The sequence below is a fragment of the Coturnix japonica genome, chromosome 26 (assembly GCF_001577835.2).
Source record: "Coturnix japonica isolate 7356 chromosome 26, Coturnix japonica 2.1, whole genome shotgun sequence".
Taxonomy (NCBI): domain Eukaryota; kingdom Metazoa; phylum Chordata; class Aves; order Galliformes; family Phasianidae; genus Coturnix; species Coturnix japonica.
In genome coordinates this window covers 134602-151102 of record NC_029541.1, presented here as the reverse complement: position 1 = coordinate 151102, position 16501 = coordinate 134602, and the positions used below count along the sequence as shown (strand labels likewise).

Sequence of the window (16501 nt, the reverse complement as noted above, 5' to 3'; positions counted from 1 at the left end):
AGCCCCTGGGGCACAGCAGGGACCCTGCTCTGCAGGACAGCCCTGGGCACCCGCCTGCAGCCCCGGCTGCACAGCCTGCAGCCATGCTGGGACACGCAGCCCTCAGGGCTGTGCTCTGACACTGCAGCACGGAAGCCCTCAGCTGGAGCAGAAGGCTTTTAACACAGTAAAGAAACATGCAGTGCCTGCAGCCAGATCTGCTATGGGATGTCCCAGATTAAGTTAACCCTCTATGAAAAGCAGCTGCATGGTCTGCATTGAGACTTACCCTGTCATGAACTGTGAGCAATGTTCCTGTTGTGAGCTCACAGCCCGCTTACACCACACACATCCTGCAAGCTCTCTCCAGTTTCTCTCCTCTCCTTCTATAACTCTGGGTAATGTCCAAGGTTCCTGGGCTGCTCCTGATGTGTGCCAGTGCTTGTAAACCGTGTGGGAAATCCCTGAGATAGACACCTCCTTCCTGGGCATCAGCTGAGGGCCAGAGAGGGGATAGCACCGGCTGTCCGGTGAATTCACTCACAGCTACAAGAGCAGCACAGGGCCTTCAGGAAAGCCATGCCCATGGTGTGACCATGTTGCTGTGTCAACTCCAAGACCCATGATCCATCTAATGTCTGTGTGCCGCCTTCTGCACACTGATACCATAGATGAGCTGCAGGCCCGAGCTCCTGTTTGGACCATAGGGACACAGTTAAATGGCTTCCACAACTTCACTGTAATGCAAGGGGAATACAGAGTCTTTACAATGGTTGGGTGAGGAGTCAAGGAAGGGCGACTGCCCTCTGTGAGAGTGCACTGAGCTCTGCCTGGGGATGGAAGAGCAGGGCAGAGCTAACGGAAATGGCAAACAGGGGATTCCTGCAGTGTCTGTTCCTGGCTTCTTGATCATGGAGAGCAAGTGGAAGGTGCCCTCTGCAGACATATGGGAGTCTCATGTTGTCAGGCCATTGTCCCCTTTGGGAGCCATTTTCACTCCAGTATCTGCTGCAGGGACAGCACAGCAGGGCATGTGCCATCCAGCAGATCCATGGAGAGCACAGATGGCAGCTTCTTGACCAAGCCATGGGGGAACCAAAGAGGAGAGGTTCTCTGCTAGATCTCATACTTTCCAGCATGGATGGTCTGATGGGAATTATGAAGGTGAAAGGGGTATCAGGCCATGTGCAAGAAGCAAATGGATCTCTTTTTATTTATTAATTAATTTATTTATTTATTTTGAAGCTGTAAGCTTAAAAGATGTTCAATAATGTCAATAAAACTGAGACGAAGAATTGAAGACAAAGATAGAAATCAATGAAAATGTGTTAACCCTTCTCAACATGAAAAATTCTCATGAGTCTTGTTCCATTTTAAGTTGTAAATATGAATCTTTGAGGTGATTTGATGTCTTTTTTTTTCTTTTACTGAAACTACAATGTTTTCCAGAACTGTGTTCGCTGGACACAAATGCCTTCAGGTTCAGAGACACAGACAGCGGTGCCAGTGCCAATGCCCTGAGAATAAATCCCGGCGCCCGCTGCTGCTCTTCCCTGCTGCCTATTTGATGTCCCTCATCCTCCAGGTGTCTCCAGCTCTCCTAAATTAAAGGCCGTGGTAAAAGGCATGTTTTCAGCAGGCCATTTAAACATACACTCCTGCCACAGCCTGCCAGATTTCCCCATCCCTTGCTCTTTGTTCAGTCAGATACCTCCCAATTATCTGTCTGATTTCTGACTTTTAGGGGGATGACTCAAATTTGCTCCATCTCGCCAAAGTCTGATGGACTGTGTTGTCAACTCCTTCCACCACGATTTATCTACCTTCCTATCTTTTCTTTTCTTTTCCCTCTTCCCTTTCCCTTTCTTTCCCTTTCCTTTTCCCTTCCCCTTCCCTTCCCTTTCCTTTCCCTTTCCCTTTCCTTTCCCTTCTTTCTTTTCCTTTTCTTTTCCTTTTCCTTTCCTTTTTGCTTTCCTTTTCTATTTCTCTTTTTTTTTTTCTCTTTCTCTCTTTTAATTTTTCATGCTTAAAAGAAACATGAATTCTGAAAGATGTTCATTAATGTCAGTAAAAGTGAAAAAAAGAGTTGAAGACAAAGATAGATCATAAAATGTGTTAACCAGTCTCAGTGTGTGAAAATACTACCGAGTCCTTTCAGTTTTAAGTTGAACCCTCCCAACTCCCTGGCTGATCTATCCCAGGGAGATTACTAGACATTTGCTCCATTCCTCAAGGTCTGTTGTCAACTCCTTCACGTGATTCTATCTATGCATCCTATCTGTCTAACTCATTTCTTGTGCAAATCTTTCCCTATGAAAAATAACCTCATTAGAAGCATATTGGACATGGCATGCAGTGATCCCTGTGTTTTACTGTTCATGTCAATTGCATCACTTTCTTCTGTTTGTTGGCCATAAAAAAGAGAACTCTTTCTTTCCTTTTCCATGTGCAGCTGGTTCTCTGTGGAAAGCCAGTGGGAGTTGCTGCAAAGGAGGTTTACACTGAGCTGGTGAAAGCAGAGGAGAAGAGTGATATGAGGAAAAGTGATGCAAGTCCCATGGGGCCAATGTGAGTAGACAGCGAGGTGGGGAGGTTGAGGAGGAACTTTGTCCAAAAAACAGAATAGACACTTTGGGGTCATCCGGATTGACATCAGTTGCAAAAGTGCTTCTTTAACTTCTTGTATAAAAAACTCTAAACTAAATAGGCAATAAATGCATTTTGGATTCTTGCTCTTAGGCTCTCTCATTGTTGCTGAACAAGTTCTGAAAACCTGAAGAAGAGAACGAAGGCACAAAGCACAAGAGGCTCTTTAGGTTAGAATGTGTCCCAGGGCACATTTGGTGCTGAGTCCATCCAACCCCAGTGCAGAGAGAAGTTTGCACAAAGTGCTCAACAAAACAAATTCAGAAGTAACAGTGAAGATTCTTGGAAGTACTTATGGGCCCACTGAGGGCCATTACCAAGTAAGCTTCCCAAAGCACTAGTTAGCGCAGAATTGGAAGCCATGACTACGGCAGGCAATGTACTGGCATGCTAAGAAACTCATCCTTGCCGTTCAAAGCAGACAGGTCAAGCCCTGATTGCAAGACCAGTGGCAGGGAGATCCTGTCTCTCATGTTGGCTCAAGGCACTTCCTGGGGCAGTGAGTTGGAGGTCTATATGATGTTAAGTGAAAGACATGGGAATGGAAGATCCTAGGCTCTGCATGTGGTGCAAGGATGCTGTTAAAGTTCATATCCCACATGTGCCCTGTGTCTCATCACAGGATGTGGGGTGTGAGAAGGGCCCAGTCTGAACAAGCAGTCAATCCCAGTGAAACTCTGAACTTCAGATCTCTCAGTTCCAGTGCCCTCCTGTGCACACTCTCCCATAGTTTGATGTTCTTTATGTTCTGCATTGCCCAGAAGTGCACCCAGTGCTCCAGGTGAGGCAGTAGCAATGCAGAGCAGAGGGACAACCCTTTCCCTCACCCAGCTGGCAATAAATTGCTTGATGCACTTTAGGGGACTGTTGGCCTTCTTGGCTGGCTGGGCACACTGCTGACTCACTTAAAATTTTATGTTGAGCAGGACCCCCAATCCTTTTCAGTCAGACGTCTCTCATGTGTCCAATATACAGACAGTGTTTATGTCCAGGGTTGCCCATACCCAGGTGCACAATCAGGCACTTGTTATGTGTTTTACACTTGGTGTGGGGTCATATCTGAAGTGTTGTGTCAAAGTGGAGAGACCAGGCTCTTTTCAGCAGTGTGTGAAGACAAGACAAGGGGAAATGGACAGAAACTGGAGTATAGGAAGTTCTGCACGAATGTGTGCAAGAACATCTTTACTGTGTGGGTGATGGAGCACTGGAACAGGCTGAACAACGGGTTGGGGAGTCTCTTTCTCTGGAGCAGCAGGTGTTCAAGGAATGACTGGATGTTGTGTTGATGGCCATGGATTAGTGGGAGTTATTGGTGATAGGTGAACAGCTGGACTGGATGATCTATTACGTCTTTTCCAACCTTAGTTATTCCATGATTCTTTGATATACTGTTCTTGTATGAGTGCCCTCTTTGAGCAAACACTCTCTTAGAGGCATCACCACATGTCAGGAATTAGTCACTGACCACTTGAAATCTGGTGTTAAATTCAACAGATTTCAAAGCACAGTCATGATGCTGTTGACTTTCAGGAACTGTTGGCCATGATGATGCAGGGAAATCTCAGGGGAGACAAGTGGGAAGGATAAAAATGACATCCTCTACTGCTCAGCTGGGTTGGGCTCCTAAAACACAGGGAGCTCATAAAAGTGGGCAAAGCTGCAGGGAGACAGCTGTGCTGAGGAGCAGCCATTGTGCACAGCACAGCCTGCAGGTGACAGAAAGAGAGGAGAGAAATTGGAGTGAGCTTACAAGATATGTACTGTGTGAGCGGGCTGTGAGCTCTATGAAGGAGCATTGCTCACAGACCACAACACGGTAAGTCTCATGCAGTAGGCAATGCAGCTTTTTTTCATAGAGGGTTAACTAAATCTGGGACATCCCATAGAATACATAGCTGCAGGTACTGCGTGTTGCTTTACTGTGGTAAAAGACTCCACCTGAGGCCTTCTGTAATGCAGTATAAGAGCTGGGGGAGCTGCATGTCCCAGCACGGCTGCAGGCTGTGCAGCCGGGGCTGCAGACAGGTGCCCAGGGCTGTCCTGCAGAGCAGGGTCCCTGCTGTGCCCCAGGGGCTGTGTGCCGGGTATGGGACTCTGCCGCCTGCCAGTCTCAGCACTCAGCCTGCCCGGGGAGCTGCCCAAGCGCTGCGGGGAGAAGTGTGGGTTGAAGGAGACCCCCCGGCAGGGTTTGTTCTGCCACAGCTGCTGACTGGGGTGCCTGGGCACAGCTCCACTGCACAACAGTATGTTTGTGATGGTGTTTTGTTTGAGGATAGCCAAGGCAGGGGGTTTCCTTTTCCTGTTCTGGGAAAACGCAGAAAGGATTGGAGGCAGAAAAATAAAAAGGGCTGTCACAGCTCTGAGAATTTTTCATCAATCAATTGCTTGTTTTGTGAACACTCACACATGATGTGCTTTCAGTCTCCCCTTTCTCGAAGGATGGAACCAATTGAAATTATCTTAATTTTCAGTAGACATGGATAATTCACTCAATCTGCAAACAGGCAGTTTTTTAGGATTCACACTGAATGGCACAGAGGCTGTTTCTGGGACTTTAAGAGCAGTTGGGTTAAAGATATGAGACATGAAACACATGAAAATATACAGGGAGGCGGGACAAGAAAATAAGTGGAAGGTTAGAGCTCCTTACGCTGCTTCTGCTTAAGGAATGCTGAAATACATGAAATTAAATGCAAGTAATGGTGCTAAATGTACACTGTTGTAGGAGAATGAAAACATTTCATATTATAGCAGGAGGAGTGTCTCTGAGAATGGTCTGGACTTGTCATTATCTTCTGCACTCTGAACAGGACTCCAAGCCCTGGAACAGCAGATGCCCAACAGCAGCTCCATCAGCGAGTTCCTCCTCCTACCATTGGCAGACACGCGGCAGCTGCAGCTCCTGCACTTCTGGCTCTTCCTGGGCATCTACCTGGCTGCCCTCCTGGGCAACGGCCTCATCAGCACAGCCGTAGCCTGCGACCGCCGCCTGCACACCCCCATGTACTTCTTCCTCCTCAACCTGGCCCTCCTCGACCTGGGCTGCATCTCCACCACTCTCCCCAAAGCCATGGCCAATGCTCTCTGGGACACCAGGGCCATCTCCTACACAGGATGTGCTGCACAGCTCTTTTTCTTTCTCTTCTTCATCTCAGCAGAGTATTCCCTTCTCACCATCATGTCCTATGACCGCTACGTTGCCATCTGCAAGCCCCTGCACTACGGGACCTTGATGGACAGCAGAGCTTGTGCCACCATGGCAGCAGCTGCCTGGGGCGCTGGGGTTCTCAATTCCCTGCTGCACACTGCCAGTACGTTTTCACTGCCTCTCTGCCAAGGCAATGTTGTCAACCAGTTTTTCTGTGAAATCCCACAGATCCTCAAGCTCTCCTGCTCTGGCTCCTACCTCATGGAATTTGTATTTCTCTTTTTTGGTGTCAGTTTAGGCTTTGGTTGCTTTGTTTTCATAGTTGTGTCCTATGTGCAGATCTTCATGGCTGTGCTGAGGATGCCCTCTGAGCAGGGACGGCACAAAGCCTTCTCCACGTGCCTCCCTCACCTGGCTGTGGTCTCCCTAGTTGTCAGCACTGGCTTTTTTGCCTACCTGAAGCCTCCCTCCATCTCCTCCCCACTCCTGGATCTGGTCGTGTCTCTTTTGTACTCAGTGGCTCCTTCAGCACTGAACCCCCTCATCTACAGCATGAGGAACAGGGTGATCAAGCACACCCTCAGGAAGGTGTTGCAATAAGCATTATTCTAGCTTAAATAATGTGCACATTTTCCACACAAGATTCTCAGTGATGGTTCTTTATGTTTTATACATAAAACATAACATCAACATTTTGATTGTTTGATTGTGAATGGTACAGCAATCTGTAGGAAAAAAAATTTGCAAATTATTTCACTTCTTTCCTACCCACTTTCTTTTTTCTCACTCCAAGAGTTCGTATAAACATTGAACCAGATTCCCTGAATAGGTTAAGGGATAAATAAAAGTCTTTCAATTTAGACATTTCTTTTTCACTTCCTGTTTTCCTACCTTGTCTGGGTCTGGGGGAGTTATAGCCACAGACAGCTTTTCATTTCTGCTCTATTTACCATGCCACAGTGCTCTCAAGTCCTCTCATTTGTGCTGACCTGAAAGTCTTTTGTGTCTCAAAACAGTCCAGTTGTCTCTACAGCAGCACTCCGGGGCTGCAGTCAGTAGCCAGCAATATGAACAGCTGTGTCAGAGCTGGTCTCCTTGCTGGCACTGCCATAACAAGAGGGCTGCTTCAGAGCAGGACCAGAGAACTGGAGGCCTCTTCCAAAGCTCGTGTAAGGAATATACCTCAGGAGTTGCTCTTTGAGAATACCTTGTGATCTTCTGTTGCTTTACACTGTATGATGGAGTCAGTTTCATGAGTTCGTAGGAGATCTGTAAGGGACTCAGGGCAGTGCTGTTGTTTAGAATTTGTTGTGTTAAAGCTATTTATTAAGACAGAGAAAAAGTAAAGGATAATAATATATGCATATATATAGATAAGATATATATAGTATATATTCATATACATATCATGTAGGCAGGTTCAAACAAATGCATAGATATTAATTCATATGAATATCTGTTTGCAAGTCCTGGACCTGTTGCAGGGGTTTTAAGAGCCACATGGTTCACTGTTAGAGCAGAAGCCGCTGTCCGGCTCTTACAGGAGTTGGAGCAACTGCAGAGCCCATTGCCAGGTCTGGAATCACCACAGGACCTGTGACTGAAGTTGGAGCAGCCACTGGGCTCATTGGAGGGGTTGGAGTGACCACAGGGCTGTACCTCCTGGCATAGTGCACCTCCCTTGGAAGGAATTTGTTGCATTTTCTTATCACAATACTTGCAGTAGCTACAGTGAAGAGTGAGCAAAGCCTAAAAATGGTGGTAAGGTAACACTTTGCTATAGAAAGGGAAAGGGGAACTTAACAGAAACCAAGACAAAGGGTAACTGTAGATAGTTTACATTTAAAAGTGCAGGGAAAGGGGGAATTACAGACACTTAGTCAAAAGAAAACCAGAGAAGAGGGCAATAAAGATAAGAAGAAACTGTCCAGAGACCTCTGACAAGAAGAAGGATTAGATACCCCCGGGCAAGACGATGCTTACGTGGGAGAATGGTACCAGCAGATAACACCAAGAAGAAAACAGAAGAAGAATTTCACCCCAAAACAACGGCAAGGGTCGCGGGGAATGGGGTCAGGGGGAATGAGGGAATGGGGTTGCGGGGAACGGGGCCATAGGGAATGTAATGAATATGTAATCAAACTGAGGAAGAGACTATTGATTATTTATTAGCTTAACCTATATATGTAACACACATTTCTCCTTATAGTGTGCAAGTTTGGAGGAGCTATCCCCCTTGCACCCGGCGCTGCGCAACGCTGGAATAAACATACCTGCTTTATAACCCATCTCTGGATTATAGAGTTTGATTCTGCAAGTCAACAGGACCTGTAGCAGGAGTGACTGCAGAGCTCATTATGAGGGGATGAGTGACAGCGGGATCTGTCCAGAGCATGGAGCAACTGCAGGACATGTAGCAAAAACATGCATCTACTGCCTATGAATATGTAGATGAGTTCCTGTAGATTTGTTGAATATGTATGAGCTTGGTTTTGAAATATGTAATGATTCTGCATGCTTGTGTGCAAGACAGGAGGAGTGATTCCCCTTTGTACCCTGCTCTGAATAAACACATCCCTGCTTTATAACCTAACTCTGGGTTTCAGAGTTTGATTCCACAAGTCAGTTTGGTGACCCAGATGGGACCTGCTCTGTTGAGAGGGGGAACACTTTCGGCTCACCCCAAGATTTCTCTGCCCAACTGGAACGAAAGCAGTGTGCAAACTGCAGTGGGACACTGGTGGAGAAATCCTACCAAGCTAAGTGAGAGGGAACCTTCTCTGATTTCAAAGTTTACCCTAGCAGATCCACTGGTGAAATTGTAGCTAGGGAAGCAGGATAAGGTGGTTTATTTCCTGGTGGATATGGGTGCTTCTTACTATGCATAAATGGCTTTTTAACAGCAGCAGAAACTATTGCCCCAAAGTGAAAAGTCTTGCTTTCTTAAGACTTTACAATTTATTCTAGGTAAACAGGTAGGAATACACAAAGGTTTGTAGATGCCACATTCACCAAAGCCTTTGCTAGGGCAAGAATTACTAGAAAAAATGGAAGTTGAAATAAAGTCTAAAGGAAAACTGGAGTCTGAAGTAAAAGAAGAACAGTTAATAGAACTGCTTAGTTTTGCACTGATCACTACCCCTGCAGGGACTGGGATTTCAGATGAAGTAAGTGATCATGTTCACCCTGGGGTGTTTGTTGTGCAAACTCAAGGAAGGGCTAAGGCTGCAGCACCAATGGCATTCAGAATAAAGCAGGGAGCTCAGCCAGTTTGGATTAAACAGTTCTTCCTCATATTCAAAGACAGGAAAGAAATCCAGCCAATAATTGATCATTTTCAGAAACTCTGGATGTTGGTGGAGTGAGTCAAAAATACAACTCACCCATCCTCATGATTAGAAAAATGTACAGGAACTACCAGATACTACAAGATTCAAGGGTTATCAACAGAATTGTGGAGGATTTATATCCATTGGTAGCATATCCCTATACACCGCTTACAAAATCATCAGGGGAATTGGCATGGTCCCTCTTGTACCATCCCATGGCACCCAGACTGTGTTGCTGCAAGGGTTGGACTGAGGCACCGGCTCTGTCAGCCTCATCTCAAGTTTGTTGTATGACAGCAGCGTCTCCCGGTGGTGGGTGATGAGGTCGTAGAGGCTGTCAAATTCTCAGCTGTCAGTCAGAAAGAAACTGTGGATGCTGGTGTCCTGCTGCCTGTGGATGTGACAATGCTGCACTTTCCTATTACGCCAGATGGACAGAATGCATTCCCCAATGAGTTTTTAGTTCTTCCTGACAAGAAAGGAGACATCAGGTGCCCCCATCTCAGTGCAGTACTCTGTCAGCAGCCACTCAGCAATGTGCCGCCCACCGCGCGGCTCATCTTCCACCATTTGGCACTCTGCCATCTGCTCCTTTGTCAGACATGAACCCATGGATCCTTACTGCTCACTTCAAGCCACCTCAGCTTTGGTGGCGCTTGCCTATGGTCTTTACAGCATCTGCTAACACCCATGCTAGGTGTCTGGTTATTATTTTGAGAGGGTCTGTCTGGCATGGATAGTTACAGTCTTTCAGTTTTCTCCCTCCATATCTGTTGAAATTAATGGCAGGGGGAAGAGATAGGTGGTTCGGAGAGCATACAGAAATGGAGGACATGGAAATGCAGGCTTTGTTTCCAGACAGTAAAAATTTAAAATGAGATTAAAAAACAAGATACCAAAAATTGATAGAGGTCTTAGGAGGGCAGGTAGGAGAAGGAGGGTGGGTAAGGGTTCAAAACAAAATAATAGTCCCTATTATGCGCAATATTCATGGCTGAGCACAGGAAAACATACAGGGGAACAGAGGCTCTTTATAAATAGCTGAGCCATCAGATTATGGCTTGGAAGTTATACACCACCACTGAATAGGTAGCACAGCAATGTGAGGTTTGTTTGCAGAATAATCCTAGAACCAGCCCCAAGGTTTCTGTAGTACAAATAGGAAAGGGAATTTACGCTGGGCAACAATAGCAAATGGATTTCTCTGAACTCCCAAGGAAAAGGATGGTTTCATTATATGCTAGCTCTGACCAATACATTTCAGCATAGCCGTATGGGATTCATTCCCTGACCATACTCAGAATGTCCAGGATAGGGAAAAGAGAGTGGATAAACTATGCAGTTGTAATAGTTGCAGAAATAAAGGATCTCAGTCAAATGTTTGAAGCTGAGACAGAGTATGGGGATATGAATGCCTGGGTAGAACTGATTAAATATACCATCCAGAATACCAACCATAGCGATTGCTATGCTTCATCATTCATCAGGATGACCTGTAGCTCAGGTAGTACCCCTTCCACTAGGGTGGACTCAGGAACCCCAAGGGATGTGGTGCATGATTGCCCTGTATCAGGAGAAAGCCGCTTAGGGAAACAGAGCCTGTAAATCGCTATCTTTACTGCTCTCTCCAATGCCTGAGGTGGATGCCAAAACCCCTCCTGCATTCCCCATGGCCACGGGTAACCATACAGTTTGCCTCTCAAGACAGGGTGTAAGAGCTACCAGGACTACAGGGAATTTCTCCCTATGCAGTGAGACCTTGAATGTCATGGAAGATTCAGCAGGAAACTATTTGAGATTGGGAATCTGTAGAGCAGATCTCTGGTGCTGTTGCGGCCTGTGGGAAGATCTTACAGTCCACTCTCCCATCTTACTGGGGAGGTACCTGTGTGCTTGCTCAACGAGCTCTACCATTCACCCTGGCATTCACAAAGGGGATGTCACACACCCCCAGAAGGAACAAAAGGAGCTTAGGGTTCTCATTTGATGATGCTGTATATAGATATAGATTCGATGGGAATGCTCAGAGGTTTCTCTGATAAATTTAAGGCAAGAAATCCAATTGCTGCAGGGTTTGAATCACTGTTCTGGTGGGTGACAATTAACAACAATGTGGACTGGATTAACTACATCTCTTAAAACAACAAAAGAGAGAATCTGGTCTACAGGCAATATGGGAACATACTAAACTACTTCATCAAGTATCGATAGATGATACTTTATTTGGATTTACCAAATTGTGTGAAAAACTTACTGCTTGGCTACCACAGTTTGCATGGCTGAAGCAGCTCTTTGTTGCTTTGTATTACTGCAGTCATCTTGATGTATTTTGAAATGAGGTGTGTATTATGGCAGTGTAAAACCTGTGGGAATAGCTATGAAGAATAGAAAAGGCACAAGCTAAGACAGAAAGTGAAGAGCGCAAGTTATTTGAAATCTTACCTTTCCCAGAATGTAGTAATCTAGCAAGAGTATTTGCTAGGTCCAAGAAAAGGGGATAATTGAGTCCAAACAAGGGGACAATCTAAGGCTCAACTATTGCAGAGGGGCTTGGGTAAGCAGGATGTCAGATCAGATAAGAAAAGAATATTTTGAAACTCCATTGTCAGCGTTATGGGGAACACTGGGCAAGGGACCAGCTGGAAACTGTTGCAGGCTGAAGTCAATGCACAGTCTGATGAACAGCGATGTGCTTCATGCTGGATTGTGGGTTTCTGAGAACATTCGACCCCAACAGCTCTAAAAATGTCTCACAAGAAGGAGGACAGACAGAATCACTGCACATCCTTTATTCTATTAAGGTTCACACAGAGCCTGGTACATTATGTACAGTGTGTCTGGGCTACACTAAAAAGTTACAGGCTGAAGAGGAATAGATTTGCGTAATGATGTTTTAGTGAAAAACATCACAGTATTAAAATAATAATAATAAAAATTATAGTTATAAAAATTGATCATAAAAAAACAAAACAAAACAAAGAGTTTGCATCAGTAAAAAGCTGTATTACATGATATGAATTCAAAAGGATAGGCAGTTCAATGCTTGTGAAACACATCTGGTCAACACTTTCCTCACTGCACCCCTGACCAAGTGGTTCTTCATGCTGTAGATGAGGGGGTTCACTGCTGGAGGTACCACCGAGTACAGAAGTGCCACCACCAGGTCCATTGGGCAGGGCAAGGAGATGGGGGGCTTCAGGTGCGGCCAAAAAAGGCTAGTACATGAGAAACAGGCAGACCACAGCCAGGTGAGGGAAGGCACGTGGAGAAGGCTTTGTGCCGTCCCTGCTCAGAAGGCATCCTCAGTACAGACATGAAGATCTGCACATAGGACATCACTATGAAAACGAAGCAGCCTAAGTCTAAACTGATAGTAAAAATGAGAAACACAACTTCCCTGAGGTTAGGAGCCAGAGCAGGAGAGCTTGAGGATCTGGGGGGATTTCCAGAAAAATGGTTGACAAACATTGCCTGGCAGAGAGGCAGTGAAAATTGTACTGACAGTGTGCAGCAGGGAATAGAAAACCCAGCGCCCCAGGCAGCTGCTTGCCATGGTGGGCACAAAGCTCTGCTGTCCATCAAGGGTCCCATAGTGCAGGGGCTTCGATTACTTTATCTTTGTTGGCAGATGGCAACGGTAGCGGTCATTAGGGACATGATGGTGAGAAGGAATACTTCTTGCTAGAGGAAGAAGACAAAGAAAAAGATCTGTGCAGGCACCCATCCGCCATAGCGAGATGGCCCTGGTGTTCCCAGAGGGGCGTTGGCCTGGCTTTGGGGAGAGTTGGTGGAGATGCAGCCCAGGGCGGGAGGGCCAGGTTGAGGAGAAGAAAGTCACATGGGGGTAGTGCATGGAGGCGGTCGCAGGCTTACGGCCTGTGCTGATTGAGGCCGTTGCCCAGCGAGGGCAAGCCAGGTAGATGCCCAGAGAAGGACCAGAGGTTTGCAAGGCAGGCTGCCAGCTCACTGTGTCTGCCAACGGAGCAGGAGGAACTCGCTGATGGAGTCTGGCTGTTGGGCCATCTGCTTGTTGGGCTTGGAGACCTGTTCAGAGTGCAGAAGATAATGACAAGTCCAGATGATTCTCAAAGACATTCCTCCTACTATACTATGAAATGTTTTCATTCTCCTATGACAATATTCATTTAGCAACTCTAATTGAATTTAACTTCATTATGTTCACCATTCTATAAGCAGAAGTAGTGTATGGAGCTTTAATATTCCTTTCATCTTCAAATCTTATCCCATTTCCCTGGACTTCATCTGTTTCGTGTCTCATCTTTACCCTCACTGCTGTTAAAATCCTCAGTCCCAGCCTTTGTGCCCTTCACTTTCTGTTCAGGAAACATGCCTATTTGCAATATAAGTGCATTATTCTTGTCAACAAAATTGATAATTTCAACTAGTTCCACCCTTGGAAAGGTTCCTTTTTCTTGAAAGGAGAGGCTGAAAACACTTCACGTGTGACAGTTCACATAACAAGCAATTGACTGAAGAAGAATTGGGAGTCTCAGAGCTGTGTTCAAATTTGACAGACTCTTAGATTTCTGCTTCCAATCCTTTCCCCTTCCGTCCAAACAAGAAATAGAAAATTGCTACCTTGGCTCTCCTCTTGCAAAGTACCCTCACAAAAACTCAGTTGTGCAGCAGAGCTGTGATCCCCCTGCCCCAGGCAGCAGCTGTGGCAGCACAAGCCCTGCCGTGGGGCTACTTCCCCCTCCCTACACGTCTCCCTGCAGCGCCCTGGGCAGCTCCCTGGGCAGGCCGAGTGCTGATCCAGGCAGAAGGCAGAGTCTCATACCCGACACACAGCCCCTGGGGCACAGCAGGGACCCTGCTGTGTAGGACAGCCCTGGACACCCACCTGCAGCCCTGGCTGCACAGCTTGCAGCCATTCTGGGACACGCAGCCCTCAGGTCTGTGCTCTGACACTGCAGCACAGAAGCCCCCAGCTGGAGCAGAAAGCTTTTTCCACAGTAAAGAAACATGCAGTGCCTGCAGTCAGATCTCCTATGGGATGTCCCAGTTATAGTTACCCCTTAATTAAAAGCAGCTCATGGTCAGCTGTGAGACTTACCTTGTCATGGTCTGTGAGCAATGCTCCTGCAGTGAGTTCACAGCCCGCTCACACCACACACATCCTGCAAGCTCTCTCCCCTTTCTTTCTTCACTTTCTGTCACCTGCAGTCTGTGCTTTGCACGAGAGCTGCTCCTGGGCACAGCTGTCTCTGTGCAGCTCTGCCCACTTTATGAGCTCCCTGTGTCCCATAAGCCCCGACAAGCAAGGAGCAGAGGATGTCATTTTTATCCTTCCCACTAATTTCCCTAGACACTTCCCTTGGTCCTCATGGCCAACAGCTCCTGAAAGACAACAGCATAATGTCTGTGCTTTGAAATCCGCTCAATTAACCACCACACGTCCAGTGGTCAGTGACTGATTGGAGACATATAACGAGTACTACCAGAGTTCATTTGATGAAGCACAAAGGGCGCCCAGACAAGGGCGGGGAGTTTTGGACTTTCCCTGTGCTGGACAGTAATCCAGCTGAGGCAGTGCAGGAGTCTCATCCCTTGACAGAAATCCTGGAGCTGAAATGGGATTCAGCTCCCTACACACCCACAGGAGCTGGGATTCCTCTGGTTCAGTTCAGAAGTGCACAAGGAGTTGCCTGCATGTGAGCTCCTGCTCTGAGTCCTCGGTCCTGCTTCCTGGGATGCAGTTCCTTACACAAAGACACTGGGTAATGTCCAAGGTGCCTGGGCTGCTCCTGATGTGTGCCAGTGCTTGTAAACCGGGTGGGAAGTCCCTGAGATAGACACCTCCTTCCTGAGCATTAGTTGAGGGCCAGAGAGGGGATAGCACCGGCTGTCTGGTGAATTCACTCACAACTGCAAGAGCAGCACAGGGCCTTCAGGAAAGCCAAGCCCTAGGAGTGTCCATGTTGCTACGTCAACTCCAGGACCCATGATCCATCTAATGTCTGTGTGCCGCCTTCTGCACACTGATACCATAGATGAGCTGCAGGCCCGAGCTCCTGTTTGGACCATAGGGACACAGTTAAATGGCTTCCACAACTTCACTGTAATGCAAGGGGAATACAGAGTCTTTACAATGGTTGGGTGAGGAGTCAAGGAAGGGCGACTGCCCTCTGTGAGAGTGCACTGAGCTCTGCCTGGGGATGGAAGAGCAGGGCAGAGCTAACGGAAATGGCAAACAGGGGATTCCTGCAGTGTCTGTTCCTGGCTTCTTGATCATGGAGAGCAAGTGGAAGGTGCCCTCTGCAGACATATGGGAGTCTCATGTTGTCAGGAGTCTTTCAGAATCATGTTCTTTTAAGCATGAAAAATGAAAAGAGAGAAAAGAAAAAAAAAGAGGAAACGCGAAAAGGAAGCAAAAAGAGGCGAAAGGAAAGGGAAGGAAAGGAAAAGAAAGAGGAGGAAGGAAAGGGAAAGGGAAGGGAAAGGGAAGGGAAGGAAGGAAGGAAAAGGAAAGGGAAAGAAAGTGGAAAGGAAAGGGAAGAAAAGAAAAGAAGGAAGGGTAGATAGATCACGTAGGTGAGGATTGACAACACAGTCCAATCAGAACTTTGGCGAGAGATGGAGCAAATTTGAGTCATCCCCAAAAAGTCAGAAATAGACGTAATTGGGAGGTATCTGACTTGACAAAGAGCAGGGATTGGGAATCTTGGCAGGCTGTGACAGGAGCGTAGTTTAATATGGCCTGTGAAAACGATGCCTTTATCACGGCTTGTATTTGGAGAGCTGGAGACACCTGAGGAATGAGGGACACATCAATTGGCAGCAGGGAAGAGGCAGACAAGGGCGCCGGGAAGTTTATTGCTGTAAGGGCATTTGGCACTGTGCACGCTGTCTGTGTCCTGACCAGAAGGCATTTGTGTGCAGCACAGTTTCTGGACAAATCTAGTATTTCAGAAAGAGAAAGAGAGAAAAAAAACATCAAAGAGTCACAACTCAAAGGATTATTTAACAACTTAAAATGGACAATACGTCTGGAGATTTCTCATGTTGAGTAGGGTTAACACTTTTCATTGATTTCCTATCTTATTGTCTTATATCTTTGTCATCAGTTTATTGATTATTGAATATCATGTTAAGCTTACGCCGTCAAAATAAGTAATAAAAATAATGAATAAATAAAAAGCCAGATCCATTTGCTTTCTTATACATGACCAAGATGCCCATTTCAACTCAATAATTACCCATCAAGACAGTCCTGCTGGAAGTAAACGAGATGCACAGAGAACTCTCTCTTGGTTCCCCGATGGCTTGGTCAACGGAACTGCCAATCTGGCTCTCCATGGATCTGCTGGAAATGACATGCTCTGCTGTGCGTCCTGCAGCAATACTGAGTGAAAATGCTCCCAAAGGGGACAAGAAG

At 46.5% G+C, this 16501-nt stretch overlaps 2 protein-coding genes and 1 pseudogene across 2 annotated transcripts in view; 2 read left to right on the top strand and 1 right to left on the bottom strand.

Moving 5' to 3' along the window:
* Positions 1-14239, bottom strand: part of LOC107324622 (olfactory receptor 14J1-like) — a 148696-nt gene extending 134457 nt beyond the window's left edge. Inside the window, exon 1 of the mRNA XM_032449305.1 lies at positions 14180-14239. The gene's annotated coding sequence lies outside the window, so the exon portion shown is untranslated. The remainder of the gene's footprint in view (positions 1-14179) is intronic.
* LOC107324590 overlaps positions 1-16501 on the top strand; it is a 226993-nt pseudogene that overhangs the window by 163104 nt on the left and 47388 nt on the right.
* On the top strand, positions 5282-6373 carry LOC107324625 (olfactory receptor 14J1-like). The gene has a single exon (XM_015884804.2). The coding sequence runs from the start codon at positions 5459-5461 to the stop codon at positions 6371-6373; it is 915 nt and encodes a 304-aa protein (XP_015740290.1). The 5' UTR covers positions 5282-5458.